This window comes from Chelonoidis abingdonii, chromosome 3 (genome assembly GCF_003597395.2).
Source record: "Chelonoidis abingdonii isolate Lonesome George chromosome 3, CheloAbing_2.0, whole genome shotgun sequence".
Taxonomy (NCBI): Eukaryota; Metazoa; Chordata; order Testudines; family Testudinidae; genus Chelonoidis; species Chelonoidis abingdonii.
In genome coordinates, this window is record NC_133771.1 from 155791768 (window position 1) to 155804059 (window position 12292).

The following is a 12292-nucleotide window of genomic DNA, read 5'->3' on the forward strand; positions in this document are numbered from 1 at the left end:
ATGCAGACAGAACCCCAGATGCAAACCTTTTGTTCAGCACAAGTCCCTGGATCTAGTGGCTATGCAGGGTTACCCAAGCAGATTCTTTTATGGAATCCATTGGGAATGGGAAGGCTGGTATCCAGCAGAGAAATCCAGACAGCTTCATACCTGGTGGACAACTGAGGTAGCCCTTAGAATAGGGTCTGTCACCCTGCAGGAAATCAATAGGGTATAGGTGCTGGTATGCAACTAAAGGGGACTGGAATCCCTGGGGAAACTGGGGCACAACTGTACCCCATGGGAATGGAGAGTTGTGCAAAATCACATGGAAATGGAATAGGTGGGTCTTACATGCTGAACTGGAGGGGCCCAAACTCCTGAGTGAAACTGAGAGGGCAACTATCTGACAGCATATCAAAGCAGCTCAGTGTCCTGCAGTAATGTGGTGGGGAGCAGGGAGCTGGGTGTATGTTCAGTGATCTGCAGGATCAGGGAGAGGGCCCTGTGCTCCACAGGAGTTAGAACACAGCTACAACACACTGGTTTAGCTATGAAAAGAGCTGTGGAATGAACTGCTCCAAGCCCCTCAAATTTGCTCCCTTTTGCGGTCAGTCCGGCTACAACACAATGCTCATGGCTTGTGCCCTAACATGAACGGAGAAGTCTAATATCATCCAGCAGCAAAGGGGCCATGTAACATGACTGGGAACACTGGCAAGCAAAGAACATAACATTATGTAAAATGAATTTGGCTCCCTACCCAAAGTCTGCATGGGGTCCCATGGTGAGGAAGGCTGCAGAGCCCTGGCCAAAGGGCAGTGATGGCACTGCGTCACCACAACACTGCATCACCCTGAAACTCCCTCTTGTAATCACTACCCAACAACCCAGCGCTAAGGGGGACCCTGCCCCTGCTCTCTTGGGTGGGATGTAGGGGGAAGATACCTACGTTCCATGTACCGGATGAAGCGGGCAGCCATATCACCAGCCCCAAAGTTGGTGATGGGCGTCAGGTGAACCTCATAGCTCTGAGGAACCTTCAAGTTGCGCACGATGTGCTCCAGCAGCAGGCCTTTCTCCATCTTCTTCACAGGAATTAACGTTTGGACAGTGTTCCTCTGATTCAGCTGCAAGGAAAAAAAATTAGATTCCATGGAATCAGTATTAGCAGCCCGAAAATGAGAATCAGAAAGGCTCTGTAGACCATCCAGACCAGGCCTCCATTCCCTCACACCCAGGCAGGAATGCTCTTTATAGTCAAGGCCTTGTGTAATCTACTGCCATGAAATTGGCTGTAGAAGTCATTCCTTGTCACAGAACTGTGCTCCAGAATCTCAGTTTTCATTTAAAAGAAACAAAACTTCTAGCCCTTACGAGTGGGAAGATAACCTTGAAAATGTGACAGAAAACCTGAAACAATGGTTCTGAGGAGAATTGCCCCATTTTTTTCAGTCAGGGCCCATAGACTCCATAACTCCATGCACATGGAATATGGCCTTTCCACAATGTTGCACAGAACTCAGCATTTTTGCTGCACATTCCAATTAAGGTGCTGCAGCCAGGCGCACTGGGCATCAGTTCACACGAGCATATCTATTGGACAAGCAGTATAGGTCAGCTGTTCAAGCCCCACACCCTATGTTTGAAATAAGAGTTTCCCTTCTTCCTCCATAAAGGAGAAAAAAGTTGTAGAGACACGTAGGAAAATGAAAAAGGAGAAAGCACCTGGACCAGATGAAGTCTGGATGTGCTGAAGTCACTGGGAAGGGATGGCTTCAAGGATTTTACAAGTCCGTTCCATGATATTCTTAAGAAAGAGAAAATGCTGGATGAATGATGTAAAACCTTTGTGGTGCCCATGTTTAAAAACAAAGGCGATATTACAGTGTGTGTCAATTATCACCCATTTAAGTGGACATCACCTGCTATGAAGGTGTGAGATAAGATTACTGAAAAGCATCCATGAGGAAATGAGTTGAAATTTGGAAGGACCAGCACGGCTTTATGATGGAAAAGAACACAGTTGACGCCATATTTGCTCTACGAATCCCAATGGAGAAGGTCAGAGAAAAGAGATGGCAACTGGGCCTGGTTTGCGTGGACTTGGAGAAGGGATATGATCATATACTAAAAGAATTACTTTGTGATGGAGAGGTGTACTGGAAGGATATGTCCATCTTATACAGGATACGTATGCTGGAGTGAGTACTGTAGTCAAAAACCAAATGGGGCGCAGGGAGAGAATTTCCAGTAAACGTTGGCCTGCACTCAGGGTCTGCGTTGAGTCCTTTTTTGTTTTCAGCTCTCTTGGCTGAGATAAGTGAGAATCCCAGAAGGGAATTGCCTTGGAAAATGCTATTCACTGATAACTTAGTGATATGTGCAGAAGACTGTGAGACCCTGCAAACCAACACTGAACATTGGCGACACAGTTTTCAGTAGGCTGGGTCAAGTAGTTGGATGCTCTGTAATAAGAAATGAAATAAGGTTGGGGGGGGGCCTAATCCAGGTTGGCCCAACTGCAGAGAAGTTGGGTGAGGCTGGGCTACGTTGGTATGGACATGTCCCCCAGAGACCTGAGAGTCATATTGGTAGGATGGTCCCTACAACAATCATGGACAAGAGACTAAATCAGGCTGTCTAGGCAACACCATAACTGCTGAGGGCGGCTCAGGGTGCTGGGCTCTCTGGAGAAATGAGCAAAATAGTCCATTGTCAAAAATGCCTGTTGCTGAAAAGGATCACTGGTGAATGATCTATCACTGAGTGTTTGCAATGATGAGTCATAGAGGTGTGTGTTTGGGTGTCAGAGGGGTGGGAATGGAGGGTATGTCATGGAACTAAATTACATTGCTTAGCAACGTTAGCGGATTTAGGGATTCTTGCTGCAGAATTTAGGGGGGCCCTTGGCCACAATATTTGGTCCCATTGTGCTGCAGAGAACATGGGCCCCTGCTTAGTCTCTTCAACACTGCCTTGCCCAGTCTGGTGTTCAATGTCCCAAGCAATGGAGCTTCCTCCACTTCCTTTGATTGACTATCCTGCAACCTGATATTCAGCCTTCTTATTCAGCTTTAATTTTGAATTGATTGGACTGGAATAGCAGAGGGGTGGAGATGGGTAGGGTAGGCAGGGGCCAAAATACACGGGCAAAGCACCCAGCTTAGAAAGTCAGGGGAGAGAATGGGGACCCATGGGTCAGGATTGAGGGGCAGGACAAGATTAACATGTAGGCAAACGAGGCATATGCCTAAGGCCCCGATTATTTTTTTTAAAACTAATGTGGGTTTGCCCCTGACCTGAAACAACTTCACATACTTAAGTGAATGGTATTGCGAGCTGGAGCACGGGGTCACACCACCACTCAAATCTGGCCCGGATGTTCCTCCATCATGACAAGGGGTTAGCCAGGCCAAAGCTGAGCGGCATTGTGACCTCGTGCTTCAGGCCGCAACACCACTCACTTTAAATTCTCCAGGGGCTGGGCTGGCAGAGGAAGTCCTAACACCCAGCTGAGCCACACTGTGCCACACCCAACGGAGCCAAGGACAGAGGAGGGCACTGGGTAAACAAACTGCTGCTTTCTCCAACAAGATAGGGGCCCAGAAGTGAATGTTTGCCTAGAGCCCAGTAATGGGTTAATCTGGTCCTGTTGAGGGGCTGTGGCAGAGCTGTGCGTCTGGGATCCAGCACTGGAACAGCAAAGGGGGCTGCTGGTGAGGATTGCATTAGCAGAGCTGTTGGGAGAGACGGCATACACACTCCCTTCTCTATCAGGTTCCAGCCCCTCACTGGCAGACAATGCATGCACTCATAGAATGCAAAACAGTGGCTACCACCGGAGTGTCCTTATGCCAGAGCCCAGTGCACTCCTGGGGTAGCTAAGACCTAGTTCCTTCACCCCAGGTTGTTTGGCCACAGCTCCCAAATGACCATTTGGAAGCCTGGTCATTGCACAATCCTGCTAAGCTGCTGGAATTGTTGCAGGTACAAGCCCCATTTTGATTCCCTCGAGTGTAAGGCTCCTGTTGTGTCAGAGGTAGGACTGGGGTAGCCTCTCTTGGAATAGAGCGTGACCTGGATGCTGTTAGGATCCGTTTGCATTAGCAGTGGCACATCTGCACACGAGCACACTGGGGGCTGATCCAGCTGGCATCACTACAGCTCAGCCTACCCGTCTGTCAGCACCCTCTCACATGTGCTCTGCCAGGCTGGAGAGTACCCAGCTCCCGGTGGCAGTGACCCCATGTGCCCTGGTTAGTGCCACACCAGCAATTCCATGGAAGCAAGGGCAGCTCATGAGCCAGAGGCAGGGGGAAGGAAGATGCCAAAATGGAAAGATAATTACAGTCCTGAGCTGGGGCTCTTTAATAGGGGGAGCCTGATCCAAAGCCTAGGCTCAGCCCCTCCTTTAAGGCTGATGTATTCACCTGCCTCAGTCCCTGGGCACTGGGCAGACACAGCCAGCCAGGAGACGGTGGTCAGGAGCCAGGGATCATTTCCCTGTTCTAGCCATTCCCCTTGGTAGAGAAACAAATAGACAGGCAGGACTGGAGAGAAGTCTAAAGCCAAAGCCATGAAAACATCAGGACACTTTGGCTGGTCAGTGGTTGGGGGTGGGGTCCGAACTGCATGGCTCTCCACTGGGCTGGGCATTGACTTGCAGTGGAGCCCACCCCTACTAAATCACCAGCACCACTTCCTGTAGCACCCAGGCTGTCCTTGAGGGGTTCATATCCAAGGGCAGAACCAGTCCGGCCTTGTTCAGCTTGTGAGGCCTGGTGCAATCAAAGCACAGTGGATGTCAGCCAGTGACATCTGGGGTGTTTGGAGATCTTCACTTTTCCCTAGACATGAGAGGGAAGGGAGGCAACAGGGGCACAGGGGCCTGTTTGCTTTACTCAGTTGTTTGAAATGCACTTAAAAATACTCTCTCTTTCCCCACACTGCCCCACCAACATGCCCCGGCCCTGGAGGGGCCCTCACCAGGGGGTGCTCAGAGCCACTGAACCAAAGTGTAAACCCTGTATAGGATGGAAACCGCTTCAAGCCAGGGGTTGCAGCAGCCCCCTCAGCACCCTGTGTTCCAACACCTATGGCCCTCGCTAGGCATCAGAGGGGAACTCACTCTCCATGGCCCACTCAGATTTTGGTTCCTCTGTTGAGACTGTACACGGTGAGGCCCACTAGTGCCAAAATGTGGTGGCAGTTTTTGGAAATATGGGTGTCTATGTGTCAGCGGCAGCACAAACCCAAATTTGCTACAAAGGAGGGGAGGGACCATGGCCACCAATAAAGGCACAATATAGAGCGTGAAATAGCAGCGTGAGCGAGATCAAGGGCTGGTTCCAGGCAGCCTCAGCCACCCATTTGCTCTGTAAGCCAGGAGCAGGTGCTTGGTAGCAATGACCAGCTCAGGCCCAACAGACAATAGTAGGGCTGAGGTCAGATCCAGCTCTCAGGAGTGCTTCTACCCGGGACTGACAGCAGCAGTTCCGTGCAGAGCAGGTTACAGCTGCACACAGCAGTCTGGGAGTAGTTTCTGTTATTCTTGCATTGCAATGCCATGCTGCCAGCTCCATTCTCCCCTAAATCTGTGCTCCACTCCATGCTGCTCTGGCTCTCTCTCTCCCTTCCACTCTCTTTTCTCCTCCTGCTTATGCTGCCTCAGCGCTGTGGCCTAATATCATTCTGTGCCGTTAACAACACACACGCACCAGCATCGCGGCTGGCCCCTTCATTAGAAATTCCCAAGCCTCGGTGGAGGGGTGAACGCAAGACTCAGCAATGAGCTCATTCATCACCGGGCGCGGGAAGCTGCCAGTGGAGCCAGAGCAACACATAGTCTCATCTCTGCCTTCACCTCCTTCCACTTACAATAAGGATAGGGAGGAAAAAACATACCATTCCTATCAGCCTCCAAGTGCCTGCTGCAGACATTATGTAGGCTGATGTGGGGGGTGGGGAGAGCACATGTGGAGAATGGTGCACCAAAGTGCTGGGAACAGTGAAGTCACCCCCACAATCAACACGTGTGTACTCACAAACAGGTGCACACACTTACACACATTCCTGCATTCATATACACATGGACACATACACAGCCATGAATACCCCGCAAGCATATGAATGCACGGTGATGCTGGCAGATCAGATGCCAGCTCATGCCAAGGTCCCCCTGTCTCCACTGAACACTGACAAATACGTCGCTGGAAGCAGTTCGGCTCATCTGTGTCTCAGTACTGTTGAAAGAGATATGAGAAGTAGAAGAATGTGTTTAGACTTTATTGAACGCTTGCGAGTTGCTGGATGAATTAATCTCACTTCTAACATCTGCATTCCATATTGTAAGGTAATATTTGAGCAGTTGTGTTGTAAGGAGCTGTGACTTTGTAAATCACCACACAAGAGAGTGACACTAACTAGTAGGAAGTGCTGGTCTGCAACAGGAAGTGTTATATCTGCCCAACACAAAAAGTCTATCAACACCAGACAGATGATTGTGGGATGTGAAAGAGGACAAAATATGTTGGTTGTTCGGCCCTCCCTGCTTTAAAGACAAATCATGCAAGAGGATTCCTCCCATCAGCTGAATTCACAGCTCAGAGCACAAGGGAGGAGGGAATAAAAACCCTTAACAAGAAGGAATTGCATCTCTGTGCTGCTTGAACGTGAGGGGTGGCAGGGAAACGCAAGGTTCCCTATGCATAAACAAGAGATCCTCCATGCTTAGCCAGGGTTAGCACAAAAGGACATATAGAGCTGGCTTATTATAGAAGCATCTATTACTTTTTGAAACATAAGACTGGAACACGTGTGTGTGTGTATGTTTATCTGCTTTCACCTTATAAATAACTCTCTGGTTTCTTTTCCTACTTGGTACTCATTCTCTTGAGCAATTGCAGGCAGCTTTATATACCCAAACCCCACCCCTCCACACACACACACAATCTGACAGCTGCCTGCACAAGAGCATCCAGGACTGTGTCTCCTAGTTCTAATCTTTCACCAGCACACACTGCCAGCAGGTCCCTCAGGCTTGGCCTCTGCTAAAGAACCAGCCCTGTCCCTTGACCTAGTACCTTTGGCATTTACAGGGTGCTGCTTCCAGCATGGCCATTGGGCAGGCTGACTGAGAGGACAGACTCCATGTTCAAGCGCATCAAATTGAGACACATGGAGCTGGGCTGGTTCAGCTTACCCCTCCCAGCTGCTTCAACAAAAAAAAAAAAAAAATCACACGGACATGTGGAGTGCAAGAGGCTCATACCTTGCTATTTCTTCTGCTTGCAAAGCCCATGGCATTGTGGAATAGGGGCTTTTCTTTTCAAATCAAGTTATGTTTTAATCATCATAAATAAATAAAATGCCTGCCAATAACTAAGTGCTACAAATGATCCTACAACAAGAAAATGGCATTCCTCCCAACACCAGCAGCCCTACAATAATACACCTGTTTCTGTGCACCACGGCACTTCTGAAGAACCTTGCCAAAACACACGAGTGCACTCAGCCTAGCAGTCACAAGCAATCCTATCACAAGTCAGTGAGTCATTCCGATATTCTTGCATGGCTCTGTAACAACAAACACCAGAGCGCACTGGATAGCCATCACGAGCAACCCTACAAATAACAAATCAGCATTTGCATGAGTTCAGGATTCACGAGCAACCCTGCACAAACAAAGCAAGGAGCGCACCAATACAGTAAGCCATACAACACGCAGTGTTTGCATGCAATCCTACAATAACATAGCCATCCTAGTGCTGGTATATGCAGTCTCACAAGTAACCTTCTCTTAAGAAACCAGCAGTGTGTGTGTGATGGAGAAGCAAGCAAGCAGTAAGGAAACCAGTTTCAGTCCTAAGCCTCAGAGGGATTATCACAACCGACGAGAAAAAAAAAGTATATTAAAATTTTGCAGAATACACGACACGCAGATTAGAGCAAAGGGACACAAACAACCACGAGCATCATAATTCCCAGAGTCATTACTCATTCCTGCCACTCTCTGTCCTTATTTGTCCCAGCTCCCTGCTATGTCTCAGCTTGGAGCGTGAGCACTAGCCCTGCTCTCCTATATCTCCTCTCACAACTCTTTATCTCTTGCCTCTGTTCTTTAAATCATTCTAATTCTCCTGGACGTTCCTTCCTAGACAGCAAATGAAGAGAGGGTGGCTGCGTGCACACGATCATCGGCTGAGCACATAGCCAGGGTATTGGGAAAAGATCTCCCAACTCCCATCTCCAATCACTTAGGCCCCTGTGCAGGGAACGAAGGGAGGGAAGATAGATGTGTAAACACAAGCTGGTGCAAAACCACTGGCATACAGACACCATTCAGTCTCGTTCCCTCCCCAACCCAGTCTCAGTCTCTCTCTCTCTCTCTCTCTCACATACACACACACACAGCACCATGTATACAAACTGTCTTTCTCAGGTATATGCACACGTGTGTGACATGGTAAGCTGCCCAGCTCTCCCCACTGGATAGTCAGGAGCCAGCAGCCTTTGGAGCTGCCCTGCTAGTAACGATCCTGTTAGGAGTAGGCAGTTGGGCTCTCCTGAGCTGATCTCTATCGAGCACAGAGAGGAATGACAACAAAGCTGGGGCCAGGAGAGTGTGAGGCCTGTAATTCCTCCTGCCTACTGGAGAACAGGCTGCTCAAAGGGGCTGGGAAGGGGAAAAAAAAAAAAAAAGCATCAGCAACAGTGCTGAGTAAATAACCCCCAGCAGCCAGCGCTGCCTCTGCGACGGCCTCTTTGTAATGGTAGCCAATTAAGAACTGCTTCAAATGCAACAACGCTGGCAGCAATAGATCCAGTTTGTCTCTCCTGCATACCCACTAGTGCTGCACAGCCTCAGCCAAGCAGCCTATTTCTGTCCAGTCCAGGAGTCGCCATGCTGGTGCTTGGGCTGTGATTGAGAACAAGGTGATGGCAGCCAAGAGAGACTGTTACTCTGAAAGGCTGCACAAATCCAGTTCAGCATCCAGCGTGTCTGAGAGGAGCAGGAAAAGGACCCATATCATGTGAGCTCCTTCCCCTAGGGCTGTGATCTCACAGACATTCCTGCAAACCTTGCCTTTGGCGGGAAGTTTAAACAGAACAAGCCCAGTGAGTTCCAAGTGGCTCCCCATACATAAAACCAAAAATGCTGTATTGAACTGCATCATGGCCTTCTACGGGAGGGAATTAGACCCACCCAGCCATGTGTCATCAGCCCTCTGCTGCTAACAGTTGACGGAGAGTCTCCTTTGGCTTGTGGTAGAGGCCTCTGTTTTGGGATGAGGAGGATGCGAGTTCCGTTATTAATCATGTTTATTACAGTAGCACCTAGGAATCAGTGAAGGAGAGGGCTCCATTGTGCAAGGCACTGAACACACAGAGTAGACAGTCCCTGGCCTGAAGTTCTATTCCTGCTGCAGCTGTGAAGCTGCAAGAAGCCCTGTAGAGGCAACTGTGAAGCTCCCAAGTGTTCATGGCCTTGCTAAAATAAAAGTAAGGAATTTGTACAGCTTTACATCTTCTAGGAGGTGTTCACACTAAGCAAGCCTCAGCATTCTTTATGTCAAGGGCCCGCATCCACATTTCCTAGATGGGGAAACTGAGGCCCTGAGCAGGCAAGCGACTTGCTTACAACCACATACAAGGTTTAAGTGATTATTGCTACTTATTAGCGGTAGGGCCTATAATGTGCTGGCCACTCTCCAGACATTTCTACATAAATCAACTAGATTCATTGTAGGCAGCATGGCAGAAGTGGAATTTTAAGGGACTTAAGCATGGATAGGTTAGGGGCTTTGCTGAGGAGCTTGGAGAAGTTGTACCAGGCATAAGGGACCATCTGGAAAAAGGCCCGGAGGCACTGTGCAAGAAGCTGACAAGCAGAGGACGCTGGTGGAGTAGAGGGTGACAAGCTCAGCAAGAGAAGATACATATTTGGGGCAGAGCACTAAAGAGCTTTGAAGATGACAAGAAGCAGCATAAATATGTCCTGATGGTGGATGGGGAGCCAGTGTAGGGATTCAAAGAGTGGAGAGACATGATCATATTGATGGGCAAAGAGGAGGAGTTTGGGCAGCTGCATTCTGTATGGACTGACATGTTAAAGATTGACACAGTGAATCAATGGCAAAGCTGGGAATAGCACAGTTTTGCTCCAGACTGAGCCTTGATTCACCTGAAAGGTTTACAAATCTGAGAAAATGTTTTGACTGGAGCTGGGAGCAAACCAAAACTGGATTTAAACCCTCTCCCTCATCCCCAAGCTTACTGCACTAGTGGCACTGACGGGCTTATGCTGCAGAGAGATTTGGTATCCAAAGTCTCATTTATTCCACCCTGAAGAATCTGTGGAGAGTTTATTAAGCAGTCACACAGGCAGCTCTCTCCTGGCAGGGCATCCTGCCAAGATCCATATACTTCTGCAATTCCCCTCCTCACTATCCAGTGCCAAGCCTCCATCTCAGAGCACAGCCAATATCAGATGGGATCAGGACCAGAGAGCATGGTGTTTCACTTGCCCCTGGGCCTGCAGTACAAGGGCTCATTTCTAAGCCGGTAGTACCTTTCGTTTGATTTTGTCAAGATCTCCCCCTTCACCCAGTGAATTTAATCCATTTTCTCTTCTGCTAGAGTTTGGATTCTAGAACACTGAAGAATAACAAAAACAGGAACATGAGCACAAGGAGTGGAAACAGAACCAGGGGGAAACAGGCTGATGGTGAATTAACAGAAGCTCCGACAAACTGGGGGGCCAAGTTCAGAGAATTTTGGGGACTCCTTCAGAGCATGACCTTCAATATTTTCCACAGTGCTGCAAAATTTTGCAGCAGCTTCCCTCCCATACATAAAGAAGTGGATGTGCGTGCCTGTGTTTATGCTTCTCTAGGACTCCAATTATTATGCCATGGGGTGAGGCTTCAGAAGAAAGTTGGTTTGTTGTCTAGAGCTTTGACCCTATTTATTTTTAGGCAGACAAAAAAAAATCCTCACCCATTCCAGCCCAGTTCCTGTTCCCTGAGCATTCAGAGAAAGAAAAAACACAACCACATTCTGCAACAAAGAGCTTCCCTGGGGATTAGGAACAGCCGCGATTTCTTTGACTGGTATCTGGCCATGTTGAAGTTCTGAAGATGGGTGGTTGGGTGATTGTGTTTAGATACGAAACCAACAGCTGAGATATTTCTCTGAGCTTTGGTCAAAGCTCTGGTGCCTTGGGTTATTTCCTACTCTCAGTCTGGATGGACATCTGTCAAGAGAAGACGTCCCAGGACCGGGGGAAATTTCTCAACTGGTTTTGTTTCCACTTCCCCCACTGGACTAGCACAATTCAAATTCTAGGCGTCCGGGGGAAAGAATCATTGCTTACAGATATAAAATCCACTTTGCACAGACGGGTGAACTAAAAATTAATGTCTTTCTGTTTTGTGAGCTCTTGATCTAGTCAAACACGATGGTTCGAATGTCACTGGTTAGCGAGCACGACATCCAAAGCAAATTCATTATTAAAGCCAAATGAATGGTCCCGAAACATATTTCAGCCAGCAGTAAACTGCTATTAGGAGAGTTATTCCCCTCCTGGGCTGAGTGGAAAAGAAATCCCAGCTCCAAATGGAAAAACCATTGCGATCTTCAGCTGGGCTGCGGGGGAGGGCCTGAGCCAGCGAAGGCAGGCGACAGTTTCTCTCCCACTCTCTCACCCACACGATCAGCTGCCCATCCTCATTAGGTGCCAAGAACAGCAGTTTACAGCTTCCCAGAGAAGCCAAATTGGTGCTGTCATGAATTACTGTAAGGGCTTGTTCCACACTCTTCAATGATGTCTTTCATTAGGGGCTGATGAGAAAGCAATATGTATTTTATTAACATATGTCCCCCATGTAAGAAGAACAACCTAATCTTCACTTCATCAGGAAGAGAATCAAGTGAAATGTTCAGCCAAGCTAAAGGATGCCTGGCAGCTGTCTGAGCCCTGGGCCTTACAGAGGCTGCACCACACCATCGATCCTGAGGTGAGGAGGAGCCTTACGCTGGGATAAAGGTATCTGGCCAGACATTGGGAGGGGAAGTCGTGGGCTCCTGTTCCTTTCCCCCTTGAATTTAAATGGATATAGTGCTAGTGAAAGCCAGGTGTGAACCAAGCCTGAGTGGGACCAAACAACCAGAATGTTGGTGCCCCCCAAAATACTCCCCCTCCCCATCACAGAAACACTTCCTTTCAGCTTGATCCTCATACCCCTGCGCTCCAACAGGTTCTTCCTCCTCCTTTCTCCCTACGCTCCATTATCTTTCCCTCTCAGTCCCT

The 12292-nt window shown here is 48.6% G+C and overlaps 1 protein-coding gene across 1 annotated transcript in view; it reads right to left on the reverse strand.

The window, feature by feature from the left end:
* MDGA1 (MAM domain containing glycosylphosphatidylinositol anchor 1) overlaps window positions 1–12292 on the reverse strand; it is a 196362-nt gene that overhangs the window by 36886 nt on the left and 147184 nt on the right. Inside the window, exon 13 of the mRNA XM_075064581.1 lies at window positions 932–1109. Coding sequence (XP_074920682.1) covers window positions 932–1109 — 178 coding nt within the window. The remainder of the gene's footprint in view (window positions 1–931; window positions 1110–12292) is intronic.